The following is a 26,543-nucleotide window of genomic DNA, read 5'->3' as shown; positions in this document are numbered from 1 at the left end:
ATGAAACGCAACATTCAGTTTTAACTTAAACACTAAACCCTGACAGAACACTGTCATTATACATGTAATCCCTCTTGTTTATGTTTTGGCAGCAGCTTCCAGCCCCCACAGCCAAATCAGCAGGGATGACAGTGAAAGGAAATGGTCTTGTCAAGTGTGATTTATGCCCCCCCCCCCCCCCCCCCCCCCACCCCCCACCCCACACTCCCTCTCTCCTGGTGCCAGTATGCAGACTCCTCAAGTGTAGTTTGAGAAGCTGCTGCAGTACAGCATATATGTCTGCTCACATTACAGCTGTGCTTCCTGTTCACAGCATCATTTTCACTGACCAACACTTTTGCCACTAAAACACTTCCAAGAATATTCAAATTTCAGATATCTAGAGGACGAGGGAAAGAGAGGAACGGTGTGTGGGAGTAAGTTGTTTATCAGTTTTATCGAAGAACATAAGAATTTTAAAGGCCACTTTCTCTAGTCAGACTCAAATTTCCTATGCTTTCATTTGCTATAATGTTTTTGCTAATGCACTCAGCATTAGCCATTAACTGTTCATCCGTGAGTTCAGAGAAAGTGCATAATCCTGTTTGAGAGCGTTTGAAATCATTTCACAGCGAGAGCATTTTTGTTTTTAAAATTCACACGGCGTTGCAGAGAAAGTAAGAGTGCCACGTTCAGGAATCCTGCCGCGTGGATGCGAGATGTTCCTGCAGTGCTCGGGAGTTCAACTTTGAACTGAAGTCAGAGGTGTTTATCCTGGGGTGCAGATTTTAATCATCATATTATCGGGCAGATTCAACAAACAAACGGAAGTCTGTTTTTACACCAAACACGGGAAAAAAATTCATCAGCCTCTAGATACTTGGCCTAGATCCAAACTTTGACAGTATTTTCAAAGACAGTTCTCATAGTTCAGAGATGCGCTGAGAACAGCACACTCTCAGACCACCCAGTATCTACTCCACATAATGTTCTAAAGGCATAAAAGCCAGACACTGTTGAGTTGACATAACCGTTTAATCTCATCTAGACCTTGGCAGAGAGGCTTGTCTATTGAATCCTTCCTGTTTGTGCAGAGCTTTGTGTTGGCTGTGACCAAAATCAAAATCAACCAGACTACAAAGCATTAGATACAAGGCTTTTCCTTTCAACTCGAGAGCCCAGAGTCTGTTTATGAGCTGACAGTGTTTACGAGGCTACATTATTAGATGATAAAGTAAATGCACAAACATTAGTTCAGTTGTGGTGCAGCTGTTGTCCCTTTGTGCCCAGACATCAGATATTGTTTTTTTTTTATTACTCCATCTTTCATGCTGGAATACAAGAGTACAAGCTCAAGCTGGTCTGTAATCCATTCAACATTTGAGGATGTTGTTACAACTGCAGCAGAAAAACACAAGAATGAGGGCAGAGAGAAGAAGAGAGCTTCAGTCATGTAAAGCTCAGCAGAAACAGAGGCGAGAAATCAAGAGGGTTGCATTCTCTGCTGGAGGGAGAAATAGGCAGATATGGGAGCTGCTGCTGGATTTTTATATCATGGGCAAACACATACACACATACACATACCCTTGTTTTACTATATTCGTGGGGATTCGTCACTGACAAAATACACTAGCAGTTTACCCTAACCTTAACCATTACAACTAAATATCTAATCCCAACCTTTATCTTAAACCTAATTCTAACCCAAATCAAACCTTAAAACCAAGTCTTAACCCTCAAACAGCCCTTTAAGCTTGTCTCCAGTTTTTGGACCCCAGGAATCTAGTAAAACAAGCACACACACACACACACACACACACACACACACACACACACACACACACACATACTTGTCTTTGTGATATTGTAGGGACCCCGGACCAGAACATGCTTTCTGGGAACCACCCTTTCTGATGGTTGTATAGCATTGAAAAAAATCACACAGTCGCGGGGAGTGGCCATAAACAGAGAGATCACTTCAAATTTACAAAAAGACAAAGTAGAGGTCCCAGACCAGACTAGACCCACGCTTGTGAGGACTTCTCAGGTATTTAGTTACATGTGAGGTCCTCACATGCACACTGTCTGGTTTTTCTTTATTCCTGAGTACCACTTAACACACTTTCAGGTTAAACTTGCTTTTGGGAACCAGTTACCATGTTTGACTATTAAGATGAGTGATGATGTATGAGTATGATGCAACATGATATACATCTGCTGGAGCTCAGCACTTAGCATCAAATTTGTGCTGTTACGCAGTTGTACGGCATTAAATTTAGACTACTGTAATATAATATAGGCTCAAATGATAGAGATCATGATTAGAATTTTTTACCATAAGAAACTTAGTATTAAAAGCACACAAATGTATCACCATCACAAATGTCCCAAACATGACTATGTGGCAACTTTAGACTGAGTATATCAAATGAAAACTGTCAGCATCACTGAATACAAAAAGTGTTTAGAAATGAAATACTGAAATGAAAAAAAATGAAATGTACCTAGATCACAAACTGGACTGGTCCAAAAACATGGACACTGTTTACAGAAAGGGCCAGAGCCGTCTCTATTTTCTGAGACCGCTAAGGTCCTTTAACATCTGCCGGACGATGCTGTAGATGTTCTATGAGTCTGTGGTGGCCAGTGCCATCCTGTACGCTGTTGTCTGCTGGGGCAGCAGTCTGAGGGTGAAGGACACTAACAGACTCAATAAGATCATCAGGAAGGCCAGCCATGTTGTGGGGGAGGAACTGGACTCAATGAACACAGTGTTGGAGAGGAGAATGTTGTCCAAAGTTAGGACAATATTGGACTCTCCTTCACACCCTCTCCACCATGAGCGACACAGGAAATCATTCCTGCCTGTCGCAATCAAACTACTAACTACTAATCAACCACAAACCTCATGTACATATCTGCAAATAAAATATTAAGATGTCTTTTATATTATTTGTATATATTGCTCTGTTTGATATTGGAGTTATAGCAATATTTTTACTTGATTTTCATTATACAATACTTTTATTTTGTTCTTCACTTATTTATTCTAGAATTTTTTTCTCTTACCACACACTATGTGAAACTTTCCTCTTCATTTTCAACTGGGAGTTAAGTAACAGTAAGAATTTCCCTACGGGGATTAATAAAGTTATTCTGATTCTGAAAAGCCAAAAATTAAAAACTACATGCCATCATAAAACCTTCATTCGCATAGCTAATGTTCTTCAGATTATCTACATGCGGTGCTATTTTAGAAGCACAATCTTGTATTTTTCATTTTCTTGAATGAATTTACGTTCCTCTAAATTAGAGACTTAGGCCGCTGTATTCATTTTAAAGTTTAAACCTTTTATTTGGATGCTCAGTGAACCAAAATATGTTTCTTTGAAAAATGCATCAAAATCAGCATTAGGCCCAACAGGCACCATCTTTTCAAATGTGAGAATTCTAATTAATAATAATAGTGCCACAATGTGTTTTTTAGCTTGTAAACATGAAATAAGATTAGAAGAGATGAGTTATGACATGAGATAACAGAATATAGTAAACAAACTTAGAACAAACTAAACTTAAACAAAATGAGTCCAATATAGCAGAAACTCTAAACTGAAACTGAATGTTGTTTTGTTAAGCACGAAGTACTGTAAAGATAGAATTTAACGTGTAGTGACAACAAGATTAACAGATGTCAGCATATTTTAAATCAAAACCTTAAACTTTGTTCTTGAGAGCTGTGATTCGATTCTTAACATAGAACTTAACAGCCAACCAGTTTCTGTCTTTAAGGGCTACTTTTTCTGCTTTAAGGCACTTATCGCAATCGCTTTTCCCAGGAACTCGACATGTTGTGATGAACGACATCATGTGCTTTTCCACAGCAACGATTTCCGCTTTCTCCCACATTCTTCTCTTGAAAGGCTGGCGACCTGTAAAACAATTATGATGAATAAATATTTCTTTTTCTCAATGGAAGTGCTACAGAAATATTACTTTAGGAGCAAAAATCAATCAACACTAGTTTTAGGTTGCTTAATTTGCAAAAAAGGATGTAATTGAATAGGAAACTTCATGTGTGTGGATCAGAGTTTTATGGAGTGAGGATGGATATGTTTGTGTTGTCTTTGTCTGAAAAGAATTTGTCATTGTCAATGATTTGAGTGTTGAGCTCTGTGCCCACACTGTCTGTGACAGTGCAGCACCATAAAAAAACATTGACACTCAAGCATTATTTCAACCATAGAGGAAAAGCAAACAATTACAACTTTTGATCTTAAAGCCTTACCTCTTTTTGGTGATTGGCCGTGGCATGGTCCTGGAGGGGTCGTGGTGCCTTGCTGTGGTGCTTCATCAATATAGCTCACATCTGACATTGTGGGCTCATTCTCTTCTCTCTGACTGGATGTGATCTGACTTTCTGAAAACCAGAAAGCAAATTTCAAAAAACATAATTTAAGAACTATTAGTCATACCACAGTAAATAAGAGATGTTCCAAGATTTACCCAAGAGCTACTATTCTGGCCAGTGTGGGCATATTTTAGTGGATTGGTATTGGCTAATGTAAATCTGATCCTCTCTTTATTGTATATTGTGCTTTTCCCACCCAAGATATTTAAGGACTTTAAGAACAGAGCAAAAAAAAAAACTTAATCAGCGCATGCCTTCAGTACGGATATCACTGCATACATAACCATAGTCACATTTAAAACTACCTTGTGAGCCTGACTCACACACATCTTCAGTGTCGCTGTCGAGGTGAACATTCTCTGTGAGTTGGTAGGAGATTGGAAGAGGGGGTAGGAGAGAAAAATGACTTAGTGTAGGCAAAATGCAATTCATTTGATTCTGACATTCATTCATTAATTCCCTAGCATAACACGTATAACATCTTTGAGATCACATTTAATCACTTTAGATCAGGACATTGTCTTTTATTCAGAAACATCTTAAGAAAGAAGTAATTAGTACCCTCAGGATCAATGCTGATGTCATCAAGGGTCTTGCCCTTGAATTCTGCCAGACGTCCCTTTTCCAGAGCCATGAGAACTTTGCTAACTTTAGCAAGTTGGAGAGTGCCCTCAGGAAGTCTGTAGAACTGCCGATGCACTCTTATATCATGGCCAAGAAAATCAGCTAACTGATCCAGTTCTGTGTTACTGAGGTTAAGAACTTGAGACAAAGTTCCTGTTTGTTTGCGTAGTTTTGTAGAAGTGAGGCTTTCAGGACTTTTTGCACCACAGACCTTGGCAAAGTGTCGAAGGCAATCTGAACCACGGTAGCAGGTGAAGGCTGATGGTCTTGCAAATAAGTATGTGTTCTCATGAGGAACTCCACACTCCTGCCGTTTGCTGACAAGCAGATCCAATGCTTTCTGCATTCCTGGCGTTAAAAGCACAGGAACTTTTCTTCCCCTTTTTCCTCTTATCTCTATCCTCCTGAAGTGTTGACAGAGTTTCTTCTCCAGGTCTGAGAGTGCAACATTTGCATCTTCTTGAGGGTCTGATGGGTTTTGAGACAAATATGCAGAGAGGGGCATTTTGGACACCTCCCCTGCTCTTCGTCGGTTGAACAAAATGACTTGTGTCAAAGTGATCTTGGCCAGCTGTCTCCATGCCTGAGGGCATGTCTCTGTGGACAGTTTACTTAGGATATTTTGTTGTTGCTCATCTAAATAAGAATGGAGAGTCTGGACATCTTTTGTGAATGGAAGCAACAGAGGGGCATTCCACTTGGATTCCTGGAGTGTTCTCAGTGATGCAGCTGATATCTGTTCATTCCATCTGGATTCATATACTCTACGGAATGTACGAGCATCCTTTGCTGCAGCGTGGTTGTTCTGCACATTTGCACGGCTTTCAACAAGCAGTGAAATTTTTGTCAAGCTATGTCCAATTTTGAGAGCGAGACTTGGGCACTTGTACTTACTGGTTTCACTGTCAAAGCCTGCCACTTGTTTCACTGCTTGCACAACATGCATGAAATTTGCAGGTTTGACGTGGTCTTCAATGGTCTTCAAGGGAGTAGTTTTCTTTGAGCATACCAGAAGCCTTCCCAACTCTCTCAGTTTCTGCCGAATGTATTCATGTTTGCCAACATCATATCCAAGCCGGTTATATAGATGCTCACCATATTCCAAGATACAGGTATCAGATTTGACAGCAAAATAAACTTCATCTTGAACCATGCTGCTTAACATCTTCCAAAATTCAACTCTGACACCAGGTGGTGGAGGTGCAGCAAATGCACAGAGAGCCTGGACACGGGTTTTACCAGGTTTCTGTGGACCACCAGGCTTGAACTTGCAGATAGTCATGTGCCGCCAAAGGAGTTTCTTGGTGAAATAGCCATGACAATATACACAATGCAGGAAATTCTGTGCTTGAGAATCCTTTTTTGGCTTCTTACGAGGAACAAGGTCTCCAGCACCAGCATTTAATACATCAAGATTATGTGCAAAGTTGCCCCTATTTCTCAAATTTTCCAGATGCATTCTTCTTTCTTTGGAGCCTTTTGGGAAGGATACAGCCTGGGCAACCTCTGGCTTATTGTGATGAGCACGCTCCAAATGTCTTGACATTTTTATGACTCCTAACTTACAGTACAAACAATATTGCTTCTTGTTATACATTCTTGACCCATTCTCCTTTTTGCAGACAGCAGATATGGAAAGTGAACTGTCAGCCATATCGTTAAGTGGGGAAGAGGTACTATCGGGAAGATTTTGCTCCAGAGCAGGTGTCAAGTTTTCCAACACATCTCCAGTCTCTCCAATTCCACTCTGCTTTGAAGAGTGACCAGTTCTGCTTGAAATTCGCCTTTTACGTCTACTAGAGGTGGTTTCTTTTCTTGATGGTGAGCGTCCTCTGTTAAGCTCCTGTTCTGAAGAGCCACTGTTCAGTTCTGTTGGTGAGGGACATCCATCTCTGATGTTAACCATCCTGCTTAGATTTAGGCTTTTGCGCATGCTCTCTTTCTGGTCAACTGGCCCAATAACTTCGCTGGCGTCAGAATCAGAATGATCCCCACTTGTGTCAGGAATATATTCCTCTCCACTGTCACCTGAGGTTGGGTCAAAAAGCTCATCTGAATCGAAATGAATCCGGTTGTTCATCTAAAAAGACAAAAATATAAAATTAAGTAATAAAACATTTGCTTTGCACATGTTAACTGCAAACAAAATGTGAACCATCAGGAAAGACATATTGTACACATGCATTAATTGTCTTTTCTCTGTTTCCTTACCTGTATGCTTCTGGTCCTCCTCAGCCTTGGGGTAGAACCTTGGTCCTGCCGTTCTGAGTTGCTAAGTTCTGAGTCAGAACTTGGATTCCTAGTCTAAAGTGATAATTTTATATGAAATGTCTGTTTAGACAAATACATGAAAGTGAACACATAAATGACAAGGTTCATGAAAAAACAAAAAGAATCTCTGAACTTCACAATACCTGAAGATTATCATAAACTTTCAAGGGAATTCCAGATGTGGTTGGAAATTCATCAGAATCAACTTCTGCGACTTTTTTCTTTAGAGGAGAGACTTCTAGGTCATCTGAGCCCTATATGATGTTAAAGACTGAGTTAAACTTCAGCATAGATTAACTCTTCAACAACTCATCAAACAGAAAAGGCTTCACAACTATCAAAGTATGAACAAATCAGAGACAAGAAATATATCCAAAAATTAGTACCTCGTTCTGGGGGGAGGATGATCTCTGAGGACCCTGATCTGTGGTTTTGGAAATCTCAGCCTTGGTTGATTGTCCTCCAACCTGAGGAGTGAGTTCAACATCATTATTGAGTCCCTGATAAGCAGTAAAATGAGTTCATTTCAACAACAAAGACCATAAACAGATACAGAAGACTATAAGAGAAGAGTTTTGGGGGTATCACTGAAACCTTTCCTGTATCTGATTCTAAATCATGCTTTCTTGTGATAGACTTTAGTTGCCACTGATTTCTCTGTTCAGTATGTTGGCTATTCTAGCACTTTTATAAGCATTACAGTTGGAAAAAAGGTAAAGGTGAAGTCTGCAAGGAGGAAACTAACCTGTTACCAACACCTGGTACAACTGGTAGAAAATTAAAGGTGCAAAAGTTCGATGACACATGTCAAACATGCCTTTTTTTAAGCTTAGCTTCAGATAATAGAAGCTATATCTTAGTTTAATGGGTCCAAAGACATTCCCTTACGGGCGTCCCCACGACTACACCAGACCTGACAAGTGTGTGTTTATAATGGTGGACCAGTCAGGGTTCCAAAACACAATGACTGGACCCCATTAAACCACTAAAACCAGACTGTGCCTAAACACTCTGACTGGACCCCATTAAACCACTAAAACCAGACTGTGCTTAGCAGCCGACCTCTGACTTAAGACATATCAAAAACCAAAATTACCTTCAAGTACAAACTCTTCAACAACTTATCAAACAGAAAAGGCTTCACAACTATCAAAGTATGAACAAATCAGAGACAAGAAATATATCCAAAAATTAGTACCTCGTTCTGGGGGGAGGATGATCTCTGAGGACCCTGATCTGTGGTTTTGGAAATCTCACCCTTGGCTGATTGTCCTCCAACCTGAGGAGTGAGTTCAACATCATTATTGAGTCCCTGATAAGCAGTAAAATGAGTTCATTTCAACAACAAAGATCATAAACAGATACAGAAGACTATAAGAGAAGAGTTTTGGGGGTAGCACTGAAACCTTTCCTGTACCTGACTCTAAATCATGCTTCCTTTTGATAGACTTCAGTTGCCACTGATTTCTCTATTCAGTATGTTGGCTATTCTAGCACTTTTATAAGCATTACAGTTGAAAAAAGGTAAAGGTGAAATCTGCCAGGAGGAAACTAACCTGTTACTAACACCTGGTATAACTGGTAGAAAATTAACAGCGCACAAGTTCGATGGCACATGTCAAACATGCCTTTTTTTAAGCTTAGCCTCAGACAAGAGAAGATATATCTTAGTTTAATGGGTCCAAAAACATTCCCTTACGGGCGTCCCCACGACTACACCAGACCTGACAAGTGTGTGTTAATAATGGTGGACCAGTCAGGGTTCCAAAACACAATGACTGGACCCCATTAAACCACTAAAACCAGACTGTGCCTAAACACTCTGACTGGACCCCATTAAACCACTAAAACCAGACTGTGCTTAGCAGCCGACCTCTGACTTAAGACATATCAAAAACCAAAATTACCTTCAAGTACAAACTCTTCAACAACTCATCAAACAGAAATGGCTTCACAACTATCAAAGTATGAACAAATCAGAGACAAGAAATATATCCAAAAATTAGTACCTCGTTCTGGGGGGAGGATGATCTCTGAGGACCCTGATCTGTGGTTTTGGAAATCTCACCCTTGGCTGATTGTCCTCCAACCTGAGGAGTGAGTTCAACATCATTATTGAGTCCCTGATAAGCAGTAAAATGAGTTCATTTCAACAACAAAGATCATAAACAGATACAGAAGACTATAAGAGAAGAGTTTTGGGGGTAGCACTGAAACCTTTCCTGTACCTGACTCTAAATCATGCTTCCTTTTGATAGACTTCAGTTGCCACTGATTTCTCTATTCAGTATGTTGGCTATTCTAGCACTTTTATAAGCATTACAGTTGAAAAAAGGTAAAGGTGAAATCTGCCAGGAGGAAACTAACCTGTTACTAACACCTGGTATAACTGGTAGAAAATTAACAGCGCACAAGTTCGATGGCACATGTCAAACATGCCTTTTTTTAAGCTTAGCCTCAGACAAGAGAAGATATATCTTAGTTTAATGGGTCCAAAAACATTCCCTTACGGGCGTCCCCACGACTACACCAGACCTGACAAGTGTGTGTTAATAATGGTGGACCAGTCAGGGTTCCAAAACACAATGACTGGACCCCATTAAACCACTAAAACCAGACTGTGCCTAAACACTCTGACTGGACCCCATTAAACCACTAAAACCAGACTGTGCTTAGCAGCCGACCTCTGACTTAAGACATATCAAAAACCAAAATTACCTTCAAGTACAAACTCTTCAACAACTCATCAAACAGAAATGGCTTCACAACTATCAAAGTATGAACAAATCAGAGACAAGAAATATATCCAAAAATTAGTACCTTCTTCTTGGAGCGGGATGATCTCTGAGGACCCTGATCTGTGGTTTTGGAAATCTCAGCCTTGGTTGATTGTCCTCCAACCTGAGGAGTGAGTACAACATCATTATTGAGTCCCTGATAAGCAGTAAAATGAGTTCATTTCAACAACAAAGACCATAAACTGATACAGAAGACTATAAGAGAAGAGTTTTGGGGGTATCACTGAAACCTTTCCTGTATCTGACTCTAAATCATGCTTTCTTTTGATAGACTTTAGTTGCCAATGATTTCTCTATTCAGTATGTTGGCTATTCTAGCACTTTTATAAGCATTACAGTTGAAAAAAGGTAAAGATGAAGTCTGCCAGGAGGAAACTAACCTGTTACCAACACCTGGTACAACTGGTAGAAATCTAACAGTGCACAAGTTCAATAGCACATGTCAAACATGCCTTTTTTTAAGCTTAGCCTCAGATAAGAGAAGATACATCTTAGTTTAATGGGTCCAATTACATTCTGTTACGGGCGTCCCCACGACTACACCAGATCTGACAAGTGTGTGTTTATAATGGTGGACCAGTCAGGGTTCCAAAACACAATGACTGGACCCCATTAAACCACTAAAACCAGACTGTGCTTAGCTGAAGATATCTGACTTAAGACATGTCAAAAACCAAAATTACCTTCAAGTACAAACTCTTCAACAACTCATCAAACAGAAAAGGCTTCACAACTATCAAAGTATGAACAAATCAGAGACAAGAAATATATCCAAAAATTAGTACCTCGTTCTGGGAGGAGGATGATCTCTGAGGAGCTTGATCTGTGGTTTTGGAAATCTCAGCCTTGGTTGATTGTCCTCCAACCTGAGGAGTGAGTTCAACATCATTATTGAGTCCCTGATAAGCAGTAAAATGAGTTCATTTCAACAACAAAGATCATAAACAGATACAGAAGACTATAAGAGAAGAGTTTTGGGGGTATCACTGAAACCTTTCCTGTATCTGACTCTAAATCATGCTTTCTTGTGACAGACATTAGTTGCCACTGATTTCTCTGTTCAGTATGTTGGCTATTCTAGCACTATTATAAGCATTAAAGTTGGAAAAAGGTAAAGGTGAAGTCTGCCAGGAGGAAACTAACCTGTTACCAACACCTGGTACAACTGGTAGAAATCTAACAGTGCACAAGTTCAATAGCACATGTCAAACATGCCTTTTTTTAAGCTTAGCCTCAGATAAGAGAAGATACATCTTAGTTTAATGGGTCCAATTACATTCCCTTACGGGCGTCCCCACGACTACACCAGACCTGACAAGTGTGTGTTTATAATGGTGGACCAGTCAGGGTTCCAAAACACTCTGACTGGACCCCATTAAACCACTAAAACCAGACTGTGCTTAGCAGCCGACCTCTGACTTAAGACATATCAAAAACCAAAATTACCTTCAAGTACAAACTCTTCAACAACTCATCAAACAGAAAAGGCTTCACAACTATCAAAGTATGAACAAATCAGAGACAAGAAATATATCCAAAAATTAGTACCTTCTTCTTGGAGCGGGATGATCTCTGAGGAGCCTGATCTGTGGTTTTGGAAATCTCACCCTTGGCTGATTGTCCTCCAACCTGAGGAGTGAGTTCAACATCATTATTGAGTCCCTGATAAGCAGTAAAATGAGTTCATTTCAACAACAAAGATCATAAACAGATACAGAAGACTATAAGAGAAGAGTTTTGGGGGTATCACTGAAACCTTTCCTGTATCTGACTCTAAATCATGCTTTCTTGTGATAGACTTTAGTTGCCACTGATTTCTCTATTCAGTATGTTGGCTATTCTAGCACTTTTATAAGCATTACAGTTGAAAAAAGGTAAAGATGAAGTCTGCCAGGAGGAAACTAACCTGTTACCAACACCTGGTACAACTGGTAGAAATCTAACAGTGCACAAGTTCAATAGCACATGTCAAACATGCCTTTTTTTAAGCTTAGCCTCAGATAAGAGAAGATACATCTTAGTTTAATGGGTCCAATTACATTCTGTTACGGGCGTCCCCACGACTACACCAGACCTGACAAGTGTGTGTTAATAATGGTGGACCAGTCAGGGTTCCAAAACACAATGACTGGACCCCATTAAACCAATAAAACCAGACTGTGCCTAAACACTCTGACTGGACCCCATTAAATCACTAAAACCAGACTGTGCTTAGCAGCAGACCTCTGACTTAAGACCTATCAAAAACCAAAATTACCTTCAAGTACAAACTCTTCAACAACTCATCAAACAGAAAAGGCTTCACAACTATCAAAGTATGAACAAATCAGAGACAAGAAATATATCCAAAAATTAGTACCTCGTTCTGGGAGGAGGATGATCTCTGAGGACCCTGATCTGTGGTTTTGGAAATCTCAGCCTTGGTTGATTGTCCTCCAACCTGAGGAGTGAGTTCAACATCATTATTGAGTCCCTGATAAGCAGTAAAATGAGTTCATTTCAACAACAAAGATCATAAACAGACAGAGAAGACTATAAGAGAAGAGTTTTGGGGGTATCACTGAAACCTTTCCTGTATCTGACTCTAAATCATGCTTTCTTTTGATATACTTTAGTTGCCACTGATTTCTCTATTCAGTATGTTGGCTATTCTAGCACTTTTATCAGCATTACAGTTGGAAAAAGGTAAAGATGAAGTCTGCCAGTAGGAAAAATAACCTGTTACCAACACCTGGTACAACTGGTAAAAATCTAACAGCGCACAAGTTCAATAGAACATGTCAAACATGCCTTTTCTTAAGCTTAGCTTCAGATAATAGAAGATACATCTTAGTTTAATGGGTCCAAATACATTCTGTTACGGGCGTCCCCACGACTACACCAGACCTGACAAGTGTGTGTTAATAATGGTGGACCAGTCAGGGTTCCAAAACACAATGACTGGACCCCATTAAACCACTAAAACCAGACTGTGCTTAGCAGCTGACCTCTGACTTAAGACCTATCAAAAACCAAAATTACCTTCAAGTACAAACTCTTCAACAACTCATCAAACAGAAAAGGCTTCACAACTATCAAAGTATGAACAAATCAGAGACAAGAAATATATCCAAAAATTAGTACCTCGTTCTGGGGGGAGGATGATCTCTGAGGACCCTGATCTGTGGTTTTGGAAATCTCAGCCTTGGTTGATTGTCCTCCAACCTGAGGAGTGAGTTCAACATCATTATTGAGTCCCTGATAAGCAGTAAAATGAGTTCATTTCAACAACAAAGATCATAAACAGATACAGAAGACTATAAGAGAAGAGTTTTGGGGGTATCACTGAAACCTTTCCTGTATCTGACTCTAAATCATGCTTTCTTGTGATAGACTTTAGTTGCCACTGATTTCTCTATTCAGTATGTTGGCTATTCTAGCACTTTTATAAGCATTACAGTTGAAAAAAGGTAAAGATGAAGTCTGCCAGGAGGAAACTAACCTGTTACCAACACCTGGTACAACTGGTAGAAATCTAACAGTGCACAAGTTCAATAGCACATGTCAAACATGCCTTTTTTTAAGCTTAGCCTCAGATAAGAGAAGATACATCTTAGTTTAATGGGTCCAATTACATTCTGTTACGGGCGTCCCCACGACTACACCAGAACTGACAAGTGTGTGTTAATAATGGTGGACCAGTCAGGGTTCCAAAACACAATGACTGGACCCCATTAAACCAATAAAACCAGACTGTGCCTAAACACTCTGACTGGACCCCATTAAATCACTAAAACCAGACTGTGCTTAGCAGCAGACCTCTGACTTAAGACCTATCAAAAACCAAAATTACCTTCAAGTACAAACTCTTCAACAACTCATCAAACAGAAAAGGCTTCACAACTATCAAAGTATGAACAAATCAGAGACAAGAAATATATCCAAAAATTAGTACCTTCTTCTTGGAGCGGGATGATCTCTGAGGACCCTGATCTGTGGTTTTGGAAATCTCAGCCTTGGTTGATTGTCCTCCAACCTGAGGAGTGAGTTCAACATCATTATTGAGTCCCTGATAAGCAGTAAAATGAGTTCATTTCAACAACAAAGATCATAAACAGACAGAGAAGACTATAAGAGAAGAGTTTTGGGGGTATCACTGAAACCTTTCCTGTATCTGACTCTAAATCATGCTTTCTTTTGATATACTTTAGTTGCCACTGATTTCTCTATTCAGTATGTTGGCTATTCTAGCACTTTTATCAGCATTACAGTTGGAAAAAGGTAAAGATGAAGTCTGCCAGTAGGAAAAATAACCTGTTACCAACACCTGGTACAACTGGTAAAAATCTAACAGCGCACAAGTTCAATAGAACATGTCAAACATGCCTTTTCTTAAGCTTAGCTTCAGATAATAGAAGATACATCTTAGTTTAATGGGTCCAAATACATTCTGTTACGGGCGTCCCCACGACTACACCAGACCTGACAAGTGTGTGTTTATAATGGTGGACCAGTCAGGGTTCCAAAACACAATGACTGGACCCCATTAAACCACTAAAACCAGACTGTGCTTAGCAGCTGACCTCTGACTTAAGACCTATCAAAAACCAAAATTACCTTCAAGTACAAACTCTTCAACAACTCATCAAACAGAAAAGGCTTCACAACTATCAAAGTATGAACAAATCAGAGACAAGAAATATATCCAAAAATTAGTACCTCGTTCTGGGGGGAGGATGATCTCTGAGGACCCTGATCTGTGGTTTTGGAAATCTCAGCCTTGGTTGATTGTCCTCCAACCTGAGGAGTGAGTTCAACATCATTATTGAGTCCCTGATAAGCAGTAAAATGAGTTCATTTCAACAACAAAGATCATAAACAGATACAGAAGACTATAAGAGAAGAGTTTTGGGGGTATCACTGAAACCTTTCCTGTATCTGACTCTAAATCATGCTTTCTTTTGATAAATTCAAGTTGCCACTGATTTCTCTGTTCAGTATGTTGGCTATTCTAGCACTATTATAAGCATTACAGTTGAAAAAAGGTAAAGACGAAGTCTGCCAGGAGGAAACTAACCTGTTACCAACACCTGGTATAACTGGTAGAAATCTAACGGCGCACAAGTTCAATGGCACATGTCAAACATGCCTTTTTTTTAAGCTTAGCCTCAGATAATAGAAGATACATCTTAGTTTAATGGGTCCAATTACATTCTGTTACGGGCGTCCCCACGACTACACCAGACCTGACAAGTGTGTGTTTATAATGGTGGACCAGTCAGGGTTCCAAAACACAATGACTGGACCCCATTAAACCAATAAAACCAGACTGTGCCTAAACACTCTGACTGGACCCCATTAAACCACTAAAACCAGACTGTGCTTAGCTGAAGACATCTTACTTAAGACATGTCAAAAACCAAAATTACCTTCAAGTACAAACTCTTCAACAACTCATCAAACAGAAAAGGCTTCACAACTATCAAAGTATGAACAAATCAGAGACAAGAAATATATCCAAAAATTAGTACCTCGTTATGGGAGGAGGATGATCTCTGAGGAGCTTGATCTGTGGTTTTGGAAATCTCAGCCTTGGTTGATTGTCCTCCAACCTGAGGAGTGAGTTCAACATCATTATTGAGTCCCTGATAAGCAGTAAAATGAGTTCATTTCAACAACAAAGATCATAAACAGATACAGAAGACTATAAGAGAAGAGTTTTGGGGGTATCACTGAAACCTTTCCTGTATCTGACTCTAAATCATGCTTTCTTTTGATAAATTCAAGTTGCCACTGATTTCTCTGTTCAGTATGTTGGCTATTCTAGCACTATTATAAGCATTACAGTTGAAAAAAGGTAAAGACGAAGTCTGCCAGGAGGAAACTAACCTGTTACCAACACCTGGTATAACTGGTAGAAATCTAACGGCGCACAAGTTCAATGGCACATGTCAAACATGCCTTTTTTTAAGCTTAGCCTCAGATAATAGAAGATACATCTTAGTTTAATGGGTCCAATTACATTCTGTTACGGGCGTCCCCACGACTACACCAGACCTGACAAGTGTGTGTTTATAATGGTGGACCAGTCAGAGTTCCAAAACACAATGACTGGACCCCATTAAACCAATAAAACCAGACTGTGCCTAAACACTCTGACTGGACCACATTAAACCACTAAAACCAGACTGTGCTTAGCAGCTGACCTCTGACTTAAGACATATCAAAAACCAAAATTACCTTCAAGTACAAACTTTTCAACAACTCATCAAACAGAAAAGGCTTCACAACTATCAAAGTATGAACAAATCAGAGACAAGAAATATATCCAAAAATTAGTACCTTCTTCTTGGAGCGGGATGATCTCTGAGGAGCCTGATCTGTGGTTTTGGAAATCTCAGCCTTGGTTGATTGTCCTCCAACCTGAGGAGTGAGTTCAACATCATTATTGAGTCCCTGATAAGCAGTAAAATGAGTTCATTTCAACAACAAAGATCATAAACAGATACAGAAGACTATAAGAGAAGAGTTTTGGGGGTATCACTGAAACCTTTCCTGTATCTGACTCTAAATCATGCTTTCTTGTGACAGACATTAGTTGCCACTGATTTCTCTATTCAGTATGTTGGCTATTCTAGCACTTTTATAAGCATTACAGTTGAAAAAAGGTAAAGATGAAGTCTGCCAGGAGGAAACTAACCTGTTACCAACACCTGGTACAACTGGTAGAAATCTAACAGTGCACAAGTTCAATAGCACATGTCAAACATGTCTTTTTTTAAGCTTAGCCTCAGATAAGAGAAGATACATCTTAGTTTAATGGGTCCAATTACATTCTGTTACGGGCGTCCCCACGACTACACCAGACCTGACAAGTGTGTGTTTATAATGGTGGACCAGTCAGAGTTCCAAAACACAATGACTGGACCCCATTAAACCAATAAAACCAGACTGTGCCTAAACACTCTGACTGGACCACATTAAACCACTAAAACCAGACTGTGCTTAGCTGAAGACATCTTACTTAAGACATGTCAAAAACCAAAATTACCTTCAAGTACAAACTCTTCAACAACTCATCAAACAGAAAAGGCTTCACAACTATCAAAGTATGAACAAATCAGAGACAAGAAATATATCCAAAAATTAGTACCTCGTTCTGGGAGGAGGATGATCTCTGAGGAGCTTGATCTGTGGTTTTGGAAATCTCAGCCTTGGTTGATTGTCCTCCAACCTGAGGAGTGAGTTCAACATCATTATTGAGTCCCTGATAAGCAGTAAAATTAGTTCATTTCAACAACAAAGATCATAAACAGATACAGAAGACTATAAGAGAAGAGTTTTGGGGGTATCACTGAAACCTTTCCTGTATCTGACTCTAAATCATGCTTTCTTTTGATAGACTTTAGTTGCCACTGATTTGTCTATTCAGTATGTTGGCTATTCTAGCACTTTTATAAGCATTACAGTTGAAAAAAGGTAAAGATGAAGTCTGCCAGGAGGAAACTAACCTGTTACCAACACCTGGTACAACTGGTAGAAATCTAACAGTGCACAAGTTCAATAGCACATGTCAAACATGCCTTTTTTTAAGCTTAGCCTCAGATAAGAAAAGATACATCTTAGTTTAATGGGTCCAATTACATTCTGTTACGGGCGTCCCCACGACTACACCAGACCTGACAAGTGTGTGTTTATAATGGTGGACCAGTCAGAGTTCCAAAACACAATGACTGGACCCCATTAAACCAATAAAACCAGACTGTGCCTAAACACTCTGACTGGACCACATTAAACCACTAAAACCAGACTGTGCTTAGCAGCTGACCTCTGACTTAAGACATATCAAAAACCAAAATTACCTTCAAGTACAAACTTTTCAACAACTCATCAAACAGAAAAGGCTTCACAACTATCAAAGTATGAACAAATCAGAGACAAGAAATATATCCAAAAATTAGTACCTCGTTCTGGGGGGAGGATGATCTCTGAGGACCCTGATCTGTGGTTTTGGAAATCTCAGCCTTGGTTGATTGTCCTCCAACCTGAGGAGTGAGTTCAACATCATTATTGAGTCCCTGATAAGCAGTAAAATGAGTTCATTTCAACAACAAAGATCATAAACAGATACAGAAGACTATAAGAGAAGAGTTTTGGGGGTATCACTGAAACCTTTCCTGTATCTGACTCTAAATCATGCTTTCTTTTGATAAATTCAAGTTGCCACTGATTTCTCTGTTCAGTATGTTGGCTATTCTAGCACTTTTATAAGCATTACAGTTGGAAAAAAGGTGAAGACAAAGTCTGCCAGGAGGAAACTAACCTGTTACCAACACCTGGTACAACTGGTAAAAATCTAACAGCGCACAAGTTCAATAGAACATGTCAAACATACCTTTTCTCAAGCTTAGCTTCAGATAATAGAAGATACATCTTAGTTTAATGGGTCCAAAGACATTCCCTTACGGGCGTCCCCACGACTACACCAGACCTGACAAGTGTGTGTTAATAATGGTGGACCAGTCATGGTTCTAAAACACAATGACTGGACCCCATTAAACCACTAAAACCAGACTGTGCCTAAACACTCTGACTGGACCCCATTAAACCACTAAAACCAGACTGTGCTTAGCAGCAGACCTCTGACTTAAGACCTATCAAAAACCAAAATTACCTTCAAGTACAAACTCTTCAACAACTCATCAAACAGAAAAGGCTTCACAACTATCAAAGTATGAACAAATCAGAGACAAGAAATATATCCAAAAATTAGTACCTCGTTCTGTGAGGAAAACCAGACTGTGCTTAGCAGTGGACCTTTGACTTAAGAATCAGAGGTCTGACCCAGGTTGCGGGGGCAAATGCCACCCAGTCCACAATGCACCAAAGTCCTACGGCACCTCCCACAGATGGTGAGCCCATGGGAGGTGGTGCCGTCCAGAGTGAGGCTCAAACCCACAACGCTGAGAAACTGAATCTCATGCTCTACCAACTGAGCTAACCGGGCGGCACATTGATATATGGATAAACAAAACTGCCCTTAAGTACCAACACTTCAACCACTGAGTAAAGATATAATCTTAACAACACAGAGCCTGCACACTCTTTCCCTCAATATAAGCAGAGATTTGCACAGGCCACTATGTTTATGACACACTGAAAAGCGACCTTTAAATAGCCAATACTAAAAAGTACAAAGAAAAAAAATTTAAGTAAACTAGTGCATTCTTTCTTTGACCAAACAACACTCTGACACAGACATTAAGCAGCTCAATTTTAACAAACCTGTTTTCTCCATGGCCAGTCATGTCCTCCATAGTCATATGTTATTTCTTCTCCAGCATTTATGTCCCTCAGAGCAAAGAGAAAGAGATGTGGCTTGCCCTCTGATATGATCTTCTTTATCTTGCAGTTTGGATGACTGTGATCATCATTGACGAGTCTTCCCAGACTATCATCTTCTCGCGCAGCATCAATACTTTAAAAGGAGAATACATCACTGATTAGGCTTCATAACGTTAAATCATTGATTGTATTTGTCAAACATTACTTTTGACCCCTCAAAAGCAAATTTCAGTTTAAGCCTTACCACCATGTTGTGTTTTGCCAGTGGAAATCGAACATGAAGATAGCACATCTGCTATGATATATCTTCCTTCTTCTTTCAGATTCTGCACCATTTATTAATTCTCCTCTGTACTCAACCACAAAGTCTCCCTTCTGGAAACAGGTTTTGGCAAACACTCCTCTACCTAGTGCACACATAAAGGTACATTACAGAAAGATTTAATATAATTAATAGTTTTATTTTTTAATAACCATAGAGGCTGCATTTGTAGAAACTGGTCTTTCATAATAAGTCTGTAAACACATAACACCCTGTGCAGCAACCACCTTTTCAACCTATTACTGTCTGAATAGAGAGACAGAAGTATCTACTTTTAGACCAATAGACTATAGAGCAGCTTCTGGCTGTGAGACTTCTAAATTCATCTTCCTCTCTCCACATAAATAAAGTTTTTTGTTATGTATTGTGTACTGCACTGTTCATATATAACTATGTAGCATAAAACAACCACAGTTGCAAATTTCATTGCACAATCTTGTGTTGTAAAATCACGATTTAAATGAACAAATGATCATTGAACAGTATAACATTAACAGAAATTGCCCACCACAGAAAAGCATGTACAAATTGGCTTAATTAAATGAATCCCTACACTACACTGTGAAAAAGATTTATGACCAGGAGTACCACATAGTCAAGTCACCTCAACAGATCTAAGCCAACAAAAAGTACTACTTTATTCTGTGCAATGTTCCATTTTCCCTGTTTATGAAACTCTTACTATAAGTAAGAGGTAACATCTGATATAACTACCACAATAAAAATCATGTTATAATAAAAACACATTATGTACCTTTGAATGAGTTTATATATTTTACATCCAAGTCTGCTGTCTTATCAAGGGCCTTGGCTGCATATTCCAGTGCATCTTGTATGGGTGTTTTCCTCCTCCTGACTGTAGCCATTGACCATCCTGTAATCAAATACAGTGAAGTTTTAATATAACCAGACAGCCCCTCCAAAAGTTTATATTTCATAAAAAATGATGTATATTCACATCTAGACCTTTCTATGGTAACAGATACTGCCGCTGATTACAGCTTACTACATTTGACCAACAACAAGCATTCTAGCTCAGCCTGAAAAAAATTCAGGGATGGAGCAGAAAAAAAGCAATTCCTTAACAAAGATGCTAAACTGTTAAAAGGCACCAGGCGGGTTAATGTATTTACTGACTAACAACCACTTTACACACTAGCTGTCTGAAAAATGATCGACTATCTTAAGCTAGCTGGCCTCATGTTTTTAAATGCCCACTTCGTTGTCTAAATCTCACTTTCACCATGAACTTTAAGCACAACACTCACCAAAATAATGGATATAAAGCGTGTTAAAAATCCCTCTTGTTGTCACATGTCGTTTCAATCTCCGGTAAAACTAACCAGAATAACCATATGGTCTTTACCGTGCAGGTGCTCACTGCAGCTATCGCTGTAACGTTAGCCAATTAGCTTAATTAGCAACTTCGCTCTGGAGGTGAATGTGTGATTTTGGTCACATGCTGCATTAAAACCATAATTAAAATCATATTAAATCGCCCAGTTTACCGTAAAATATCATTATTTAGTGTAAGGTAACTTACCTTAAATTTTTAACACCACTCTCACCGTCTTGGGCCGACACGGTGCTGTTTTCTCCCGTGCGGAGCAAAAGAGCGCTTGTTCTGTATAGTCGGCGCGTCCTGTAAATGAGGTCATACTGTTAAAGCCGGGATTCCTGTCTCCGCCCGCCAGAAATGTTACTGTAGTACTATCAAGGCGACCTAATCTCTCCGTTTCACATTTACGTCGCTATTTATTAATAAATAGAGACTTTTGTCTCCATTAAATATTGACGTTAAATCAGTATAGATGCAACTTAGCATTGGATTTCTCTCTAGCTATACTGTTACTGTTAAAGCCGAGATTCCTGTCTCCGCCCGCCAGAAATGTTACTATAGTACTATCAAGGCGACCTAATCTCTCGGTTTCACATTTACGTCGCTATTTATTAATAAATAGAGACTTTTGACTCCATTAAATATTGACGTTAAATCAATATAGGTGCAACTTAGCATTAGATTTCTCTCTAGCTTGGCTTGTCTTAGCCTACGAGCTGATCAGTAATCGCCATAAGCATTGCTAAATTTCTAACTTAGCATTAGCATCTCTTCCGTCCACATACAGACAGAAAAACTGTATTAGTACCGTATTACTGGAATTCTTTCAAATGTTTAGTGTCTTAAAAATTATTTATTTCATGTATGAAAACTATGGATTAAGTTACAGCATTTTTAATCATCATATACTGTAATATTTTGCTGCTTGTCGGACAGTACTTTCACTTATTTACCTTACCTTACTACTAATAGTTTATTTTTTTATTTTTTTTAAGAGCCAGACAAACTGTCATTGTACCTGTGTTTAAAGACAAAAAAATCTTCTTAACTAATCTTATCTTATAATGCTAAACTTACCTTTAAAATTAGATTCGCAGCTAATCAGCGTTAGCCTCCACGGGAGTCAGCTGCATGCGCATGCGCAGTTCAGTCAAGTGTGTGTTCTCGAGGGGAAAGTGTGTGTTAAGGTCATGCCGTCCTCCGCCACTAGAGGCCAGTACTGAGTGACTCGCCCTAAGCACACCTAAGCACAAACTGTCGGTTTTCATGCTTTGTGGGGTATACCCTGAAACTTTGCCAGGGCATTAATTTGACCTTTTTTTCAATGAATCTGAAGTAAAATTTATGGGGACCAGGGTTTTGGTCCCCACAAAAATTTTGGGCCCCACACCGTGACTGTGCTGTCAGGCAGTGGTACCCACAATGTGATAAAGACAAACACACACACACACACACACACACACACACACGCACGCACGCACGCACACACACACACACACGCTCACACACTGTTTTTAAGTGCACAGCTAACCACCTCCAGGAAACCACAACCCATTTCTGCTTCTCTCCCTTTATTCTGTCCATTACAGCAGTAACAGATACGATTAGTGGAGTTTAATGAGCTCTGCAGAGATGAGAGTTCTGCTCGCTGCTCGCTGCTTCACAGCTACAGAACCCCCCACCCCCGAGGTTCGACTCCACCAAACGAATGATGTGTATTCCTCGCTGTTTGCATTATCTCTGTCTCTTTACTGTCACAATGTAAATCTAATGTGAAGACTGTAGGTGGGAAGGTGGGTGACTCTTCCTCTCTTGCTGTGCAGTTGTGCACATTCTTGTAAACATGCATATATGCACATGTGTGAGCCCCCTGTTTATGGTGTGTCCCTGTCCAAATGTATTAAATTTACAATTAATAAAGTTCCTCACGTTTGAGAATCTGGAACCAGCAAATGTCTTGAATATTTACTTGATGTTTGGGCTGCAGCTAACAATTCTTTACCAGTTAATCTGCTGATTATTTCCTCTATTGTCTGTAAAATATTACAAAATAGAATAAAATTCTCACTTTAATGTCCCAGAGCCCACTGCAACTGAATATCTAACCAAGTACATTCAGTTTGCTATTACATATATTAATGTTACATTAATGTAACATTTGCTTCCAGCCTCAATCCATTCATTTCTATTTCTGTTTTTAAATCTATACCTTAGACTCAACATTAACATAGCTTTTGCTTGTCTTCCGTATGCAAAGTGTCCTTGGGTTTTCTGAAAAGGGGCTTAAAATTGAATTTATCATTGCTGTTATTATTATTATGAATAAATATGATGGAGAAAAGAATCAAATCCTCACATTTGAGAAGATGAAACCAGTGCAGTGACTTCTTGGAATTTTTTTCATGAAAAAAATACTGAAATATTGAATTGTTTATCAAAAATGTTGCAGATCAAGTTTTTTTTCAGTCGACAAATTCAACTAATCATTTCCGCTCTACTTGATGTAAGACTTGAATGAATTAATGAATTATCATTTAGTGGAATTGTTGTTCGATCTATTGTTCAACCTCATTTCAGCCATAGTAACTTTTCTGTCAAGTGGTCAAGTCAAATCAGTTAGTGTTAGGCTAATTAGCAAGTATAATATGTTAAGTCAAATTCATTAAAACAGCCCAGTCTTCACCATGTGTTCATTCTATAACTCGGTTCTTAGGCTGTAGTTTTGGATACCTTATTGGGAAAAGAATGGGGGAAAGGAAGTAGTTCATGGTCATGTGGTCCTTGTCCTCATTCTTATTTCACTGGATGTGTTTTTGAGTGCACTGTTGCTAAAATACACATTACTTTTTTCTATCAATTTGATTCAGATTTTGATACAGATTTTTCAGTGCTGTGAAGCTATTTGGTTCCTTTTCATGGTCCGCCTTCATATCTCCCACCCGCCTCAGCTCTCCAAACCCACAGAGCCACTTCTGAAAACACTTCATCATCATCTGCACACACATCAGGTGTCGAGCAGTAAAAACATCACTTAAGGAGGTTTAATATGCTGAAAGGATCCTTGCAAGGCAGTGAAGATGTCCTCGTGAGACATATCTGTGCATGTACACATCACATTCCTATCAGGACATGTTCTGTATTTTTCGTGCTAACAGACAGACTTAGACTTTTATTATTAATTCAAAAATTGTCATTCCTCTTTTCATCTTTTCTGAGGTGAAACCTGAGAATGTTTCTCTCTCCAGTGATTTGATTGATTTGAATTCAGTTCAAAGTGACATTTAATTCAAATAGGAGTGCTGTGAACAACTTCAAACTATTTTCTGTTTACAGACATTAATATTAGTAGGCCAGTACTGTGGTGTTTTTATGGTATCATTAGGGGGCAGTGTTGTATAGCACTACTACCCAGCCACATCATTTACCCTGTGGAAATGCTTGTGTGTGATGCATTCACTAAGGTAAACTTTATCCTGTAAATATTCTGGCTTTTAGAAACCAGGACACTGAGATCAGGACTGATGTCTCTGTACATAGCTGTTGCTTCCTGCTTACAAACTCTCCGTCTTACTCTTGTACTGTCAAATGTTGTGTTTTGCATAGTATTTATCTATATGAGAATATACACTTGTTCTGTGTTTAAAGCAGTAAAACCACCCTACATAGTCATTCATTCAGTCCTGAGCATATCCAGCTCAGAGCCTAACAAGAGTAGCCATTGCCTAAAATACATCACTTGATGTTAATTATGCCATTTATGATCTTATAGATACTTGAGTATAGAATTTCAGAAGTTTTATCTTTTGGCCTTTATATCCCATCTGTTCCAATTGCCAGATGTTTAGTGTGTCATTTTAAAGTGTTTGTAATTGTGCGCACAGTAAACCACATGCCAGGCTTCCAGTTAAGCACCAAAGGAATTAGTTCCACCAATATGAACACAAAAAGGAGTTTTTTTTTTTTTTTTTACTCCCTGGCTTAAACTGTGTCTCATTATGTGGCTGTTAGATACTTTGATGCAAACCTGAAAGGAAAATGTGATTTTTTTTTTTTTTTTTTTAGAAAAGCAGCAGACCAATTCAGGCCATTCTTCTTCTTTTTGTTAAATGTGTCTGTGGTAGAGAACAGTGAGCAGAGTCTCTTCAAGCTGATACCTGTGAGAAATCAAAAGTGACCCAGAGACTCTATGAATAAAAGTTATGAGTTTTATGTCACACTGGCTGTCAGTGTGTGAAATTATTGCCCACTCTCTTTGATGACTGCGGAGGGACTTCAAGTTAATTTATTTATGCTGCCTTTCATCCCAAGAATGTCTCAAAGGCCTTCACAGAGAAGGAGAAGGAGCCTGCTCAGATCTAACTAATTAGTAATCAATCACAGGACAATTGATGCTATATATCGTTGTACACAGTAACAATTGATGCTATATATCGTTGTACACAGTAACATCTTGGAGATATACAATAAGTTTTCATGGATATTGTGAGAATTTGAATACTGATTCACTGAAAACCATAAAACAAACTTTTTGCTATTTAACAAAATACAAAAATACATCAGTTCAGTTTTAAAAAAGAACTTGGCATTATAAAATACAGTTTCAAATATCAGAATTATGATTTAAATTGGAAAATATTTGATTGAAGAATAACTACACACAAATAAGAATCTGATCAAGAATTCAACATCAGGTTTTGGTACTTACATTGATGTTTGACAGTGACATAAACGTGTTCTTGGTTAGCTGTAGGGTCTGATATCCAGCCTGAATAGCATATATACCTTTATACATCCCCAAGCCTATTTATCACTGCCACTAACTGTAAACTGTCAGAAAATCAAAAAGTATCAAAGCTGCAGCAACACCTGTAGAACTGATAGCAACTCTGTCCTGAAAATGCTGGTCTCATAAGATGTGTCTGTGAAGCTTTGATACTTAAACACTATCCTTCCCCTAATTCACCTTACAAGTAGGTGAAGTATAATGTCAGAGACCTACTTGAGAGAATACATGGGAATCAGAAATGTATTATAATGTTATACACAATTTCAGCTGAAATACACTCTGTTTTTTAACATAGGTAGTAAAATGTGGATGTCTGGAAAGAATTCTAGTTAATGAACACAATAAATAACTGAAAATAATATCCTCAACTGAATTTTATTTCACATACATGCTATGTGAAGTGTTGAGCCTTTTGATATTTCACACTAAGAGCAAGAACTTTACTGAGTATGACCTTGTCCTGCACAGCATCGCATGTAAATCGGACATCAGAACTACCCCGGAAAAGGATCCTGGCCATTGTTCTCCATATTTCCCAAGATTTCAAGTGTGCTGCGAACAGTTGCCATGATACGAGTCCCTTTTATCTCGACTTTAGCCTGACTACTGGGCTTTATCCTGTTAGGTTTGCTGCATACATTCCTTCAAACATTTTTCACTGGTAGTGTTCTTATTTCCCCCGGTAGCCACAG

At 39.0% G+C, this 26,543-nt stretch overlaps 2 protein-coding genes and 1 long non-coding RNA gene across 4 annotated transcripts in view; 1 reads left to right on the top strand and 2 right to left on the bottom strand.

The window, feature by feature from the left end:
• kazna (kazrin, periplakin interacting protein a) overlaps positions 1 to 26,543 on the top strand; it is a 188,027-nt gene that overhangs the window by 16,094 nt on the left and 145,390 nt on the right. The gene's annotated exons all lie outside the window — the stretch shown is intronic.
• LOC121198075 lies at positions 3,427 to 5,414 on the bottom strand. The gene is made up of 4 exons (XM_041061929.1): positions 4,949 to 5,414; positions 4,693 to 4,746; positions 4,265 to 4,396; positions 3,427 to 3,908 (listed from the first exon to the last, which is right to left on the bottom strand). The coding sequence occupies exons 1-4, from the start codon at positions 5,355 to 5,357 to the stop codon at positions 3,694 to 3,696; spliced, it is 810 nt and encodes a 269-aa protein (XP_040917863.1). The 5' UTR covers positions 5,358 to 5,414; the 3' UTR covers positions 3,427 to 3,693.
• Positions 19,376 to 21,693, bottom strand: LOC121198083. The gene is made up of 4 exons (XR_005896317.1): positions 21,270 to 21,693; positions 20,481 to 20,600; positions 19,649 to 19,811; positions 19,376 to 19,537 (listed from the first exon to the last, which is right to left on the bottom strand). It is a non-coding gene; the product is annotated as an uncharacterized LOC121198083 (long non-coding RNA).

This window comes from Toxotes jaculatrix, chromosome 2 (assembly GCF_017976425.1).
Source record: "Toxotes jaculatrix isolate fToxJac2 chromosome 2, fToxJac2.pri, whole genome shotgun sequence".
NCBI lineage: Eukaryota > Metazoa > Chordata > Actinopteri > Toxotidae > Toxotes > Toxotes jaculatrix.
The sequence above is the reverse complement of the archived record's forward strand: the minus strand, read 5'-3'. Positions and strand labels throughout refer to the sequence as shown.

Coding starts and splice junctions, on each gene's coding strand:
- LOC121198075 (XM_041061929.1), bottom strand. CDS start 5,357: ATGCAGAAAGCATTGGATCTGCTTGTCAGCAAACGGCAGGAGTGTGGA. Junction 4,747..4,948: donor CATCAGCATTGATCCTGAGG/GTACTAATTACT, acceptor ACCAACTCACAG/AGAATGTTCACCTCGACAGC. Junction 4,397..4,692: donor GTGTGAGTCAGGCTCACAAG/GTAGTTTTAAAT, acceptor TCTGGTTTTCAG/AAAGTCAGATCACATCCAGT.